This window comes from Ciona intestinalis, chromosome 4 (assembly GCF_000224145.3).
Source record: "Ciona intestinalis chromosome 4, KH, whole genome shotgun sequence".
Lineage (NCBI taxonomy): Eukaryota > Metazoa > Chordata > Ascidiacea > Phlebobranchia > Cionidae > Ciona > Ciona intestinalis.
In genome coordinates, this window is record NC_020169.2 from 2325638 (window position 1) to 2337165 (window position 11528).

Genomic DNA, 11528 nt, shown 5'->3' on the forward strand with positions numbered 1-11528 from the left:
GTTCGTACTGANACCCGTGAACATAACAACGTCAACACTCTATATTCTTATCCGGATTTAACCAACCACGGCTTTGTTACCTTAACCAATTGTAATACCTGGGAAACCTAACACCGATTCTGTACATTTGGGCGTCGCTAAACAATTGTTCGGTGTGTGTAACGAACGCGTTACATCTAGTAAAACAACTCAGTTACTATGCACTTTCTCCGTCATACCATTACCTCAGTTTGGAATAGAGTTTCGATACATTTTAGCACGAAGTGATCAAAAAACGGATTACCCACACAGTAGCCGAAGCGTTAAAAAACTAGAAACGGCAGGGCATAATAAGTTGGTATTTGCACTGCTAAGTATCAGCATATGGCGTTTGCGGATAGAGTCAGTTTTGGCAACAAAAGAACTGCAACTATTTTGGCGGCTTCGTTTTCCGTGGTAAGGCGTGATATTATACTCATTTAAATTAATTTTCGTTCCAAAAAGATGTTGCGCCGTGTGTTTCTGATATTTCTTGTACGATACAGGCGCAGTTTTTCATCGAGACTCTGACGTTGTTTTGTCTGGCAGTTTATGTATCTGGACCAGTAAACACAGGTTGGTTAAATATTCTAAATACGTTTTGAGAATTCATGCATATCAAAGTCTATAGAATGATTTCTATGGACTTTAATGCATATATGCATCTTTTTTTTCGTATACCCGCATTATAATATATCCTTGCTTTCAGCTTTGAAAGTATTTTATGCATTTGCCGCAATCGGTTGTCCGTTGCTTTTGTTTGTTTCTTCTGTTGCTGTCCGAAGCATCGCAAAGGTATTTTTAACCAAACATTTTTAGGCTTTTTTTAAGCAAAAGTAACACATGCGTTGTTTCTATTTTAGGGTGTGAGCAGCGGCCTCTTAGTTTGGTTGTTGTGTTACTGCGTTGTATCAGTATGTGAACTGATTCTTACTTTAATAGCATTTATAAAGCTGGATAGCTTGCACGATCCATTTTTGTTCTACAACTCCGCATGGGCATTTGCTGTAAGTATGCTGCCGTAAAATATGCGCAGTTACTCCAACATCGGTAAATCCGCGTACTTCGTGATAGATACAACACTTAAATGGTCAACTCTATTTCGGCGCGCAAAATCTATCTACGTGCACTTTAGCGACGCAAGTGTCCCTTCCATTTGATCGAGAAGGCTCCTACGCAGTGTACTTGATTACCCAGAAGGGAGCAGACGGGCTTATAGCAGCATTCGCACTGCTTTTGTTATTTAAAAACATATTCAACGTAAGTTTATTGTTCCCGTAAAATAAAGAAACAGCAGAAACAAAATGGTTTTATATTTAGGTGATCATTCTGATCGTCGGTTCCTCGCATTATAGTGATATGAAAACCGGCAATGGCAGACGAAGGCGATATTCAAGACCCGTAATAAACTTCAGTGTATGTAATCGTATAACTTATCCAACGTTCTATTTATTTCGCAGGCATTTCCGACAGACCCTCACCATCGCGGCAGTGTTCCCCAACGGCGTGTTACCTTTTCCGGCATCACTGCAGTTGCAAGATGACCGCGTATCCGAAAGCTATATTCCTGGTGGTTATTAAGCAGCTGTATTCTGTTAGTATTGTTCAAGCTGTACTGTCACGCACTTATTTTGTCCGTGTATGCGTTCATTTTAATAAAGAGCAAATTATATCGCATATACCATAAACATGCATATACGCGATGGACAAAAGGTAGCGTTTTCCACTTTTAAGCCTATATACGGAACGGTAAAACGTATGAATAGCCTAACTTTACAGAGTAAGGCGAGTCTGTACGGAAGGGCATAAAGCGTATAAATAGCCAAACAAGATTCGGCTGCAATAAAACTATCTAGTATTTAATGCAAAAGCATATAGACGGCATTATAGATTAGGCTATATTAAAGTTGGGTGAGGGGAGGCGGAATATAGCCTACTTTCAGCGCATAATGTGCAAATATCCTGATCCTGAATTATAAACAATTAACAACGGTCTGTGGAACTGGTGAGGATACGGTTTTATAATAATTTGTTTGATACAAAATGGGACGAGAAAACAGAACAAAAAGTGTCCCATGATTTTGCCCCACGCCCCCACCCTATATTATATAATCGAGCGTGAAGGGTAAACCTCGAGTTTTATTCTGCGTTTAGGGATGCATATTTAACAGACCATGTAGAACTGTGTAAGCCGTCGTTGGTACATATCTTACTCGTTAACTAATATAACAAGTTTTATAAAGGAGGTCAAGCTCTGGTAGTTAGTTTCCAGGATGCAACGTTATCATGTTCGCTCTACATCATCTGCCATTTTACGCATTTTTTTTCGTAGTTCTACTCGCCTTACCAAAATATAAGCAAGGTGTTCGTATAAAAAGTTAAACTGTTAAAGAACCAATTCAGCTACACTTAAACCTGAAGTTATAAATCTCGACTGATTTGGTTTAAAAGAGCGTATAAGTCACGTCTATTCTTTTTAAACCCGATGTAGCAGCCAATACAGAAAGACCTATATATCACAACCTGCAGTGATTATAACCAACTGTGAGTTTTATTCTGTAAGAAGTACGCGCCATCTGATTGTAATATGTCTTATAATTTATATAGACTGCATTGTATTACGATTGTTATACCACAGTCTTCCGTTTAGTACAGTGCAATAAGTCAATCAATTAGACAAACCAATGGTATACACGCTATATGGTTTGGACGTTTAGGATACCCATAGTGTTACTCGCGGGATATGATATGTCTCCATTGAATATTATTACAATACGCCTTATGCTAAAACTGTCAATAAATTCAACTGAGTGTCCTATAGTTGTGTCAGTAAGAATGTCACATCTAATTTTGCAAGTCACACCACAGCGTAGCAGGCTGCAACGAGCATGTTTTGTTTAGTTCTATGTAATGTGCCACGGTCGGAGTGTTTTGTAATTGGTGCCATTTTTCGCAACTGTTTACTTCGAGCGCGTTAAAGTTCATTTACCTTGAATGGGTTTGCTTTACTTTTTACCATTATTGTAAGATACCGGAGTTGGAAGTATTGGCAAAAACTCAGGTGCGCCACGTTGTTACAAACCTGTATACAGTGCTTTAAATAAATTAGACAGTTTTAAATCAACTTTTTCAACAAACAGAATTTGAGTCAGTGCCGTAGGTAATCAGTTTACAATTACCAAATTCGTATTTCTATTCGCAAGCATAACATTATTGCGTTTTTGTATTTTTTTATAGTGTGAGTAGTTCACACATAAAACAAGTTCTGTATGGATGAATGTAACTTTTAAATTCTCGCAGAACGAGACGACTTATATATATGTTATACAAGGGTGTGCTCTTTCACAAATCCCGTGTCCGCTATTATAAATTATAAGCGCACTTAATACTTATACACAAATTAAACTGCATTTTTCTATATTCACAGATATAACGACATTGGTTTCACATGGAATGGAACGTCAGCAATTCCAATGCACGCGAACAACAGTAACCGTGTTATATTGGATTGCAACCATGGATGGGTATATGAAGGTGACATAACTACGATATCCACAGAGGTGCTTGCCATTTTGGATTCCTTTAATATTACAGATTTGGAAATGCCTGTAACTCTTACTGTTTGTTGTGTTTCTGTGACTTTTATTGTTCTATAATTCTAAGGTGGATGTACACAGTATCCGGTGTGAATTCCGGACAAAAGTACAATACAATGTTACTCGATTCTGACAGCAAAAATTCGACCCGGTGTTATAATATATTCGTTTCGATTGATTTATTTGTACCGGGCGCTATTGCGCATGCGCCAAGACGCTACTGCGCATGCCCACACTCGGTCTAAATTTATCACGACCCTCCATTAAAAACGTTCCAGACAAGATGTTTACACGTTAAAACTTTAGTTTTGATTTAAAGTCATCAGAACTGAGTTGGTATGTTATTTGTATCCTATAGTAAAAAAGTTTGGGCTAGTTCAATAAGCACATTTTACTTATAATTTACGGTGCTGGTGAACCTCTCTGTAACCCTTACTGTTCTGTAACTATATGTTACGGGTATATCATTCCGACTAATATGAGACGATAAAAAAAGACAAAGTCGTACTCCAACCTACTATATTTAACATAAATAAATATCAGTACACATATGATAGCTATTATAAATAACTATAGCTATCGTATAATTTAGTGGGACGGTGTTTGTTCGAACGGTTGGCTCATCTAGGGGAGTCGTGAGGATACGGTTTTATAATTCTTTGAATGTTCTTTGTTTTTTATCTATGGGGACAAGAAAATAGAATAAAAACGTGTCCCGTTTCCCCTCACCCTATAGTATAGTATATTAAAATTGTCGACATTGATAAATATACTTTCTAATATTTTTATGCAGATACACCATTTGTTGTTTGAGCGGCGGCAGTAAAAGTGGATCAAGTATTCGTCAAAGTCTGTCTGTTTAATTTAACTACCTTGTTACAAATAAAATACGCAGTTCGATGAACTCCAGGTCATTGTCAAGATGTTTTATTGCTTAGTAAACTAACAGGGAAGCACTCTTTTCTTCTTGATGTAAAACCTGGCGACTTCGTATATAAAAAAATCTTTAAGGCGGGGACTATATAGCATACTAATACAATATGGGAACCGTAAAGCAGCAAGATTAATGTTTGTGTTGTAGGTTGGGGGGAAATGAAACACTTTGTCGGGCGAGTCTTTTATTCAGACAGTATTACCACGACTTTATAAGGCGCGCGTCGAAGCTCATTATTGTTGTTAAATATTAAAAAAAATATGTTAAACAGGTAAAACATGCGAAATAGTAAAGTGCTAGTCTTGAATGCTCGCTAAATTATAGTAAAGCTGATGAAATATTGTAGTTTACTACGAGTGTGAAAGATGAAACTAGTTTCATGTATATTCATAAAGAAACTTGAATATTCATAAAGAAACTTGAAATAAAATTATTTCAGTTTTGTGAAAAAAACTAAGATATAAACATGACATGAGGTAAATAGACAGGGGTCAATATGGCTTTAATTTCGAAAAAAAAAACATTTTAAAGTTATAGATCAGTTCACATGGCAAAGAAACTAGCACACCCGGTTAATTTCGGTAGGTTAACTACAAGTTGCAGAATACTATTAATATAAAAGAATTTAAATTTTAAATCCGTCATTCCCCTCATTGCTGTTTTGTAGTATTGTTATTATTGTCAAACTTTTAAACGTTTGCTTTTAATTCAATAATTTATACCTCAGGCGTAACCAAATATAATACACTGATATATTAACAAGATATTATAAGGGAAAAATATTCTAAATTCAGTCACTTGCACTTTATCAAAGTGCAAAAATACATAACCGCGTTTCAGAAGTTATTATGATGTGACGTAATCATAAGTTATTATGACGTAATAAAGCAAATTTTGTTAAACTTATATACACTGGCCAATTTTCTCATTTTTATATTAATTTCGAAACGAATGCTTTTTTAGATCTGTAGTATACAATAGCCAGAAAAATTATCAGGTATTAAATAGACTTAACAAACAAAATTTTGCTGATCCAAAGCGGCTTGTGTTTAAGATGTATCTAATTTTATTTGGTGTAAAATGCAGTCATTTTTTCCAAGTAGCCTACCTATTATGCAGAAGTTTAACTTGTTTCTGCAGAACACGTTATGCTTGACTGGCAAAATCGGGTTTCCTGTACTAAAAAGTCTGCTATGTACGTTTTCTGCAAGAAAAATTTCGGACCTAGATTTTTTTTTAGAACTGTTAGGTGTCAGAAGAAACAAATAGCGATAAAACAGACAGCATTTGTGGTACGAACTAGTTATTTTATCACTTCAATGTGCTGTGTAAACTGCTTTTCTGTTGTTATGTAAGCAAGGTTTCGCTTGTTTAGAACTAGATTTCGGGCTGTTAATAGACCATCTAAAACTAACCAATGGGTGCACCTGCATCTGAAACCAGCTTTTTCAATTATACTGTATGTGCAGTTTTGCAAAACAGTCTGTGTTTGATCAGTTCTTTCAGGTTACACGCGATAGTTTGGAGTTAATAGGCACATAACGGCCTATAACGGTCTACTGCAAAAGAAAGACATAACGGTCTACTACTGCAATGTTTAGTCTATAGTTACAGAAGGCATCCATTCATTTCCAGTTACTGCAAAATATTAGTTGACTTTTTTAAAATAGGCGATTAGATTGGCTTAAATTGGAATTTTTCTTAAGAGGTCGCACAGAAATTGCATAATAATAAGTCTAAGTGTATTGTGTTGACCTTCGTGTGTATATAGTGGTCACCAATTAGCTTGTAGATTTGTATTGGTAATTTGTACAAAACTGATGGATCAATTTGCTGAAACTCTGGACAAAATTGGCTCGTTTGGCAAGTACCAAGTTTTCATCTGCGGATTGTTAGCCTTTAGCACTGTCCCGAATGGATTTCTTGTTATGGCGCCAGTGTTCACACAAAACACTCCGCAACATTACTGCCGAATCCCACAACTTGAAAAGCTAGCCACGCAGCAGGTAACCGACATTTTTTAATTAAAAGCTTTAGACTATCAATTGCGTTTCGTGACAGAATATTTCGCGGGATTCAACTGAATACCAAACTTGGTTGGATTTCAGTTTACCTTTGGAAAAGAATAAGGAAGGGGTCTTTGCAAAGAGCCAATGCAAGAGGTATATGGTATATATTTAGTAAATCCACGGCCTACTAGAGATATCTCTAGTAGGCCGAGAGATATCTCTAGTAGGCCGTGGTAAATCCCTTTTTAACACAGGAGATCCCGTTTCTTATCCATTAAGACAGGATTTTTCAGAATTCACAAATCTAATTGTTATAGGTACAGCGACATAGGTTTCACATGGAATGGAACGTCAGCAATTCCAATGCACACGAACAACAGTAACCGTGTTATATTGGATTGCAACCATGGATGGGTATATGAAGGTGATAGAACAACTCTTGCTACAGAGGTGTTTGGTTCTACTATGTAGTATATAATATTCAAATATTCGGATCGTGTTTAAACCAAAGTTAGTATAGACCAAGTTAGGAAACGGATTGTAAAACAACGAGTCTTGTTATCCATTGTCGCGCGTCCATGACGTCATAGACGCCACCATTACGGAGCCCACGGCATAGCATTTTATCATTGCTGGGTGCTGTTTTTCGTTTAAATTTTGCGATTTTTTAAAAACCAAGCACTTCTGCGAGTAAAAATGGCTTTCTACTAATGTTATATCTTATCACAATAATAAACCTCACAAAAATAATCAACTTTTATTGAACATTCAATCGATTAAGGAGTAAAAAAACAGAAAATATCAAGTTTACTATAGCCAAAAACATAAAAAAACATGTTTAAAATATAAAAATACAAACAAAAACGCATAACATTACCATAAACTGGTGTATCTAGCTGCAGTTTTGCATGTAAATTGTTGTGATTTTACTTTTTGGCTCACAAACTTAACACGTATACCCGGCAACGAAACTTAAGGTATCTTTGTAAAATTTGCCTAATATCGAAGTGACATTGAGGAAAACAATACTGAGTTACTATTTTTTGTCCTCTGCTTGAATTAGTAAGTAACGGGTCTTTATGAAATCGGAAAACGCGAACACTTTATCTGCTAGTACTTATTAAGCAGTTTGGAGCTGCATGTCCACTCATGTTGGATTATACATGTAGTAATGAATGGTTCTGTAGATTCGTAGGTATGATCAAATACTATTATGTAAACTAAGCTGATTGCTGCTAGTCTTAATCGCCAACGTAAAGTACCCTGTTAAACCACACTGTACGCCGAAAACCAGTCAAAATATTAATTTACTTCACATTAATTCCTAGATTTAATATTATATAACAAGGTTTGTATTAGAAATTATATTTTAAATGTTAAAACAACCGCTATATGTGTTTTCTAGCTTTGTATCGCTTACAAGAACTAAATGAACACATGCCGACCATGCATTTGTATAGGCGATTCACGCTCTGTGGGCTCCGTAATGGCGGACACGAGCGGGGGTTTCCTAACTTGGTCTATACTAACTTTGGTTTAAACCATTAACAACGGTCTATAGGAGTCGTAAGGATACGGTTTTATAATTCTTCGAACGTTCTTTGTTTACTCCCAAATAAAACGCGAAAACAGATAGAAAAGGTGTTCCATCTTCTCTACCCTACTAATACATAACATAACAATTTCCACTTTATTTTTCAGTGGGATATCGTGTGTGATGATGCATGGCTCTTGCCTCTGACGACAACATTATATATGATTGGGTTTTTAATTGGGTCGTTTATAAGTGGAATCTTTTCGGACAGGTTTTGTATACCTTCCTTACTGTATTTATGGTTGTATAGTAAGTAAAGTTTTTGTTTCGCAGATACGGCAGAAGGCCCACGTTCCTACTTGGTACTGTGGCAATGTATGCGTGCATAGGATTAAACAGCTTTTCTGTGAACATTTACATGTACATGGCGACTTTTTTTGGATGTGGTGTTACGGCACTGATCAACTACATGGCTGCATTCGTTTTAGGTCGGTATATAACGTTATAGAAGATGCCAAACGTACAAAAGGGTGTACCGGAATAAAAAATGAATTTCTTTTATAGCAAGTGAAATAATCCATGTTTCGAAGCGATCCTTGATCGGCAGTTTGGAAACTACTGGATTTTCTGTCGGATACATGGTGCTAGTTCCAGCTGCCTACTTAATAACCGACTGGCAATGGCTCGTTAGAATTCAAGTCATTTTCGGGGTAATCTTCATACCCTATTATTGGTAAGTACATATCGTTTAGTGGAGGAAGGTGGGACTCTTAAGTACATATTGCTTAACATTTCCAAAATCAAAATATACGTCGGTTTTTGGAGGACTGCAGCTTAAAGATCTGCACGAAAAAGTCTTTGTCATCTACATATCTCAGATTTTTTCACAAAACTAAAACTAATTTTAAGAGCCAAAATCACACCGTGCAAAATATTTTATCCTTTTTTACTCAACTACGGTATACTGGATTGGTGAATTAAAATCGTAAACTACAAAATTTCGGTAGCTTTAATATGATTCAGCGAGCATTCAAAATTAGCAACGTATATTATTATGCTTTTAATCAACCACTCCTGTCTTGAACCGAGTCCCGTATTCCCAGCCTACAATAAAATCAAATATCCTTTACCGCTAAGCTAGCGAGCGGTAAACGTCGATTTTACAGTGACGAAACTCGTGCAATTTCTATGACAATATTAAGGTGGTGATTCTGCATGCATTAGGTGGTTACCGGAGTCTCCTTTATGGTTAATGTGCTCGGGTAAGGTTGAGGAAGCGATGGTAATTATGCGCAAAATTGCAAAAATCAACGGCAAGACAATTGAAGACGACGATTTAAAGAAGTCGTTGCTTCTGGTGGTATGTGTGGCGTAAATCGATTCTCAACATACCATTGTCTGTTAATATGTACACTCTTGCAGAAAAGTGATGAAAAAGAAAAGCCCCAAGAGAAAGCTGTTCAAAAATTCACATATTTGGACATGCTGAAACATTCAAGTATCCGTAAACGGTCCCTGGTTATGTTCTACATTTGGTCAGTATTAAACTTGAAGTCAAGACCTCAAACTAACCAATATTTTAAAGGTTTATGGTGTCCATGGTTTACTACTGCATCAGCCTGAATACTTCCAATCTGGGTGGAAACAAGTTTATCAACTGTTTCGTAGCAGCAGCTGTTGAGATTCCTTCTTATGTTCTGTCCTGTTTTTCACTGGAATTAGTTGGAAGACGTTGTGTGCTATCATTATTCCTTTGCATTAGTGCAATTACACTTGGAATTTCACCATTTTTAAAAGCAGGCAAGACTATAATTTCAATAAAATTTAAAGCTCCGACCTTTGCAAAGAAAGTGACTTTAAGAACATTTTTCTTCTAATTGCACAATAATACTTATCATTATCATTGTTTGCATCGATTATTTTGAGTTTCCACTTATAAAGTTACAGGTTTTTATTATTCTTTGTGGGTAAGATTCTTGTTAAGGGCCTGGGATTTAGCCTAGGCTAGATCTGGCCCATTACCCAACACCCAAAAAGCCCATTTAAGTCTTTCATGACCTGTCAATGACGCGACATCGCCGTCAGTATTTTTCGCACCCTTTTTACCCTCGTGTGGTTACGAGTTCTCACACTTTTCAACTTGGTTTATGATTTTTGCTTTGATATAGCTTAGCCTTATATTTTGAACTAAGTTACAAGGTTAATCAGGTCTTTTTAACACGGTTCTTTCCATAGAGTTAATTTAATATGACTTGTTATTTGTAATCCATAGCCAAATTACAAAATATGTGACGTTTGTTTGGTATAAGTTTAAGATTATCGCCATTTTTAGTTTCTGAAACTCTTATGATTGCGGGGGCGATGACAAGCAAATTCTTCATTAGCGCGTGCTTCAATATCAGTTACTTATTTTGCGGTGAACTTTTCCCAACTCTCATGAGAAACATGAGTATTGGAGCGTCTTCTACTGCTGCAAGAGTTGGGTCTATTGCTTCACCTTATCTTATTTTCTTAGGTACGTTTTACTATGGCTACATTATACTCAGTGTATGCGTCAAACCCTGAAGATTAATATTTCTTTATAATTAATCGCCATTGCACCGCAGCAGCACACGGTGTATGCAACGATAGGTGACGGTTTGGGCAAAAAATGTTTTATATGTGTGAATAGCGAGTCGTACCTGGCCAACGAAGTTCAAACACAGGTTACATATATATAACAGGCCAGCAAACAAACTTCTATTCTCCGTACCTCATTATGGCTTCATTTGGTCTGTCGGCTGCGGGACTTTGCTTGCTTCTTCCAGAAACGAAATCCATTCCATTGCCAGAGACGATGGAAGATGCTGAAGAATTAGAAAGGTTACTAGCTTAATATTAAATATACGTTACAGGGCCAACTTTAACCGAAATCCCTATGGTCGACCGGCTGCATCCGTATATGATAACACCAAAAAAAGACTAAGTTACCAGCCTCTTTGTAATAGGCAATGAAAAAGAAGGCTTATTTGTATGAGCGGACTGTACAAAACGCTTTACTGTTTATTTTTCTTCACGCAGGTACACCATATGTTGTTCAAGCAGAAGCAGAAAAAATATGCCAACAACTTGTCAAAGTTCGGCTGTATAAAAACGAGCTCGTTACCGTTTCACTGGCGAATTTTAGATTGCTAAAAACACAACACATTACTAACATATTTTTGGCCAACAGATTACCAACATTTTTACCCAATCTATAGGTTTGAAAGTAAAATGTTAAAAAGTAACAAAGTAAAATTGCTTACAGTGTATACTTTTAACTGCACCTAAAAATATTACGAATATATCTAATAAATGAGGTGTGTAATTACTAAGTGTTGTGAATGCGCAATCATAAACCAGGGGATATTTAATCAGAGAAACAATTTAACACTATTGGTATGGTTAGAGTAAACTGT

General features: G+C 36.4%; 2 protein-coding genes across 6 annotated transcripts; both read left to right on the forward strand.

Moving 5' to 3' along the window:
* The first annotated feature begins 23 nt into the window (after positions 1 to 23).
* Positions 24 to 1693, forward strand: LOC108949454. Of its 3 annotated transcripts, XM_018811701.2 has the most exons (7): positions 24 to 435; positions 525 to 594; positions 728 to 813; positions 882 to 1025; positions 1093 to 1278; positions 1339 to 1419; positions 1479 to 1693. In XM_018811701.2, exons 1-7 carry the CDS (start codon positions 364 to 366, stop codon positions 1560 to 1562), a joined length of 723 nt encoding a protein of 240 aa, XP_018667246.1. In that variant the 5' UTR covers positions 24 to 363; the 3' UTR covers positions 1563 to 1693. The 3 variants fall into 3 exon arrangements, with proteins under 3 accessions (XP_018667246.1, XP_026690095.1, XP_018667247.1); XM_026834294.1 differs by having other exon boundaries at positions 1339 to 1693; XM_018811702.2 differs by lacking the exon at positions 1339 to 1419.
* Positions 1694 to 3450: 1757 nt separating this feature from the next.
* On the forward strand, positions 3451 to 11438 carry LOC101243429 (solute carrier family 22 member 5-like). 3 transcript variants are annotated; one of them, XM_004225915.4, is made up of 12 exons: positions 6326 to 6554; positions 6610 to 6710; positions 6875 to 7007; positions 8259 to 8362; positions 8425 to 8579; positions 8656 to 8824; positions 9316 to 9451; positions 9514 to 9626; positions 9677 to 9891; positions 10424 to 10606; positions 10815 to 10953; positions 11152 to 11438. In XM_004225915.4, exons 1-12 carry the CDS (start codon positions 6369 to 6371, stop codon positions 11219 to 11221), a joined length of 1704 nt encoding a protein of 567 aa, XP_004225963.2. In that variant the 5' UTR covers positions 6326 to 6368; the 3' UTR covers positions 11222 to 11438. The 3 variants fall into 3 exon arrangements, with proteins under 3 accessions (XP_026690048.1, XP_004225963.2, XP_026690047.1); XM_026834246.1 differs by lacking the exon at positions 6610 to 6710 and having other exon boundaries at positions 6468 to 6554; XM_026834247.1 differs by lacking the exons at positions 6326 to 6554; positions 6610 to 6710; positions 6875 to 7007 and adding an exon at positions 3451 to 3552.
* Positions 11439 to 11528: the final 90 nt, after the last annotated feature.

Excerpts from the sequence above, each read along its gene's own strand:
- LOC101243429 (XM_004225915.4), top strand. The coding sequence starts at position 6,369 with ATGGATCAATTTGCTGAAACTCTGGACAAAATTGGCTCGTTTGGCAAG. Across the intron at positions 7,008-8,258 it reads GAACAACTCTTGCTACAGAG|TGGGATATCGTGTGTGATGA; the intron begins GTGTTTGGTTCT and ends TTTATTTTTCAG. Across the intron at positions 8,580-8,655 it reads CATGGCTGCATTCGTTTTAG|CAAGTGAAATAATCCATGTT; the intron begins GTCGGTATATAA and ends TTTCTTTTATAG.
- LOC108949454 (XM_026834294.1), top strand. The coding sequence starts at position 364 with ATGGCGTTTGCGGATAGAGTCAGTTTTGGCAACAAAAGAACTGCAACT. Across the intron at positions 814-881 it reads CTGTCCGAAGCATCGCAAAG|GGTGTGAGCAGCGGCCTCTT; the intron begins GTATTTTTAACC and ends TTTCTATTTTAG. Across the intron at positions 1,026-1,092 it reads ACTCCGCATGGGCATTTGCT|ATACAACACTTAAATGGTCA; the intron begins GTAAGTATGCTG and ends ACTTCGTGATAG.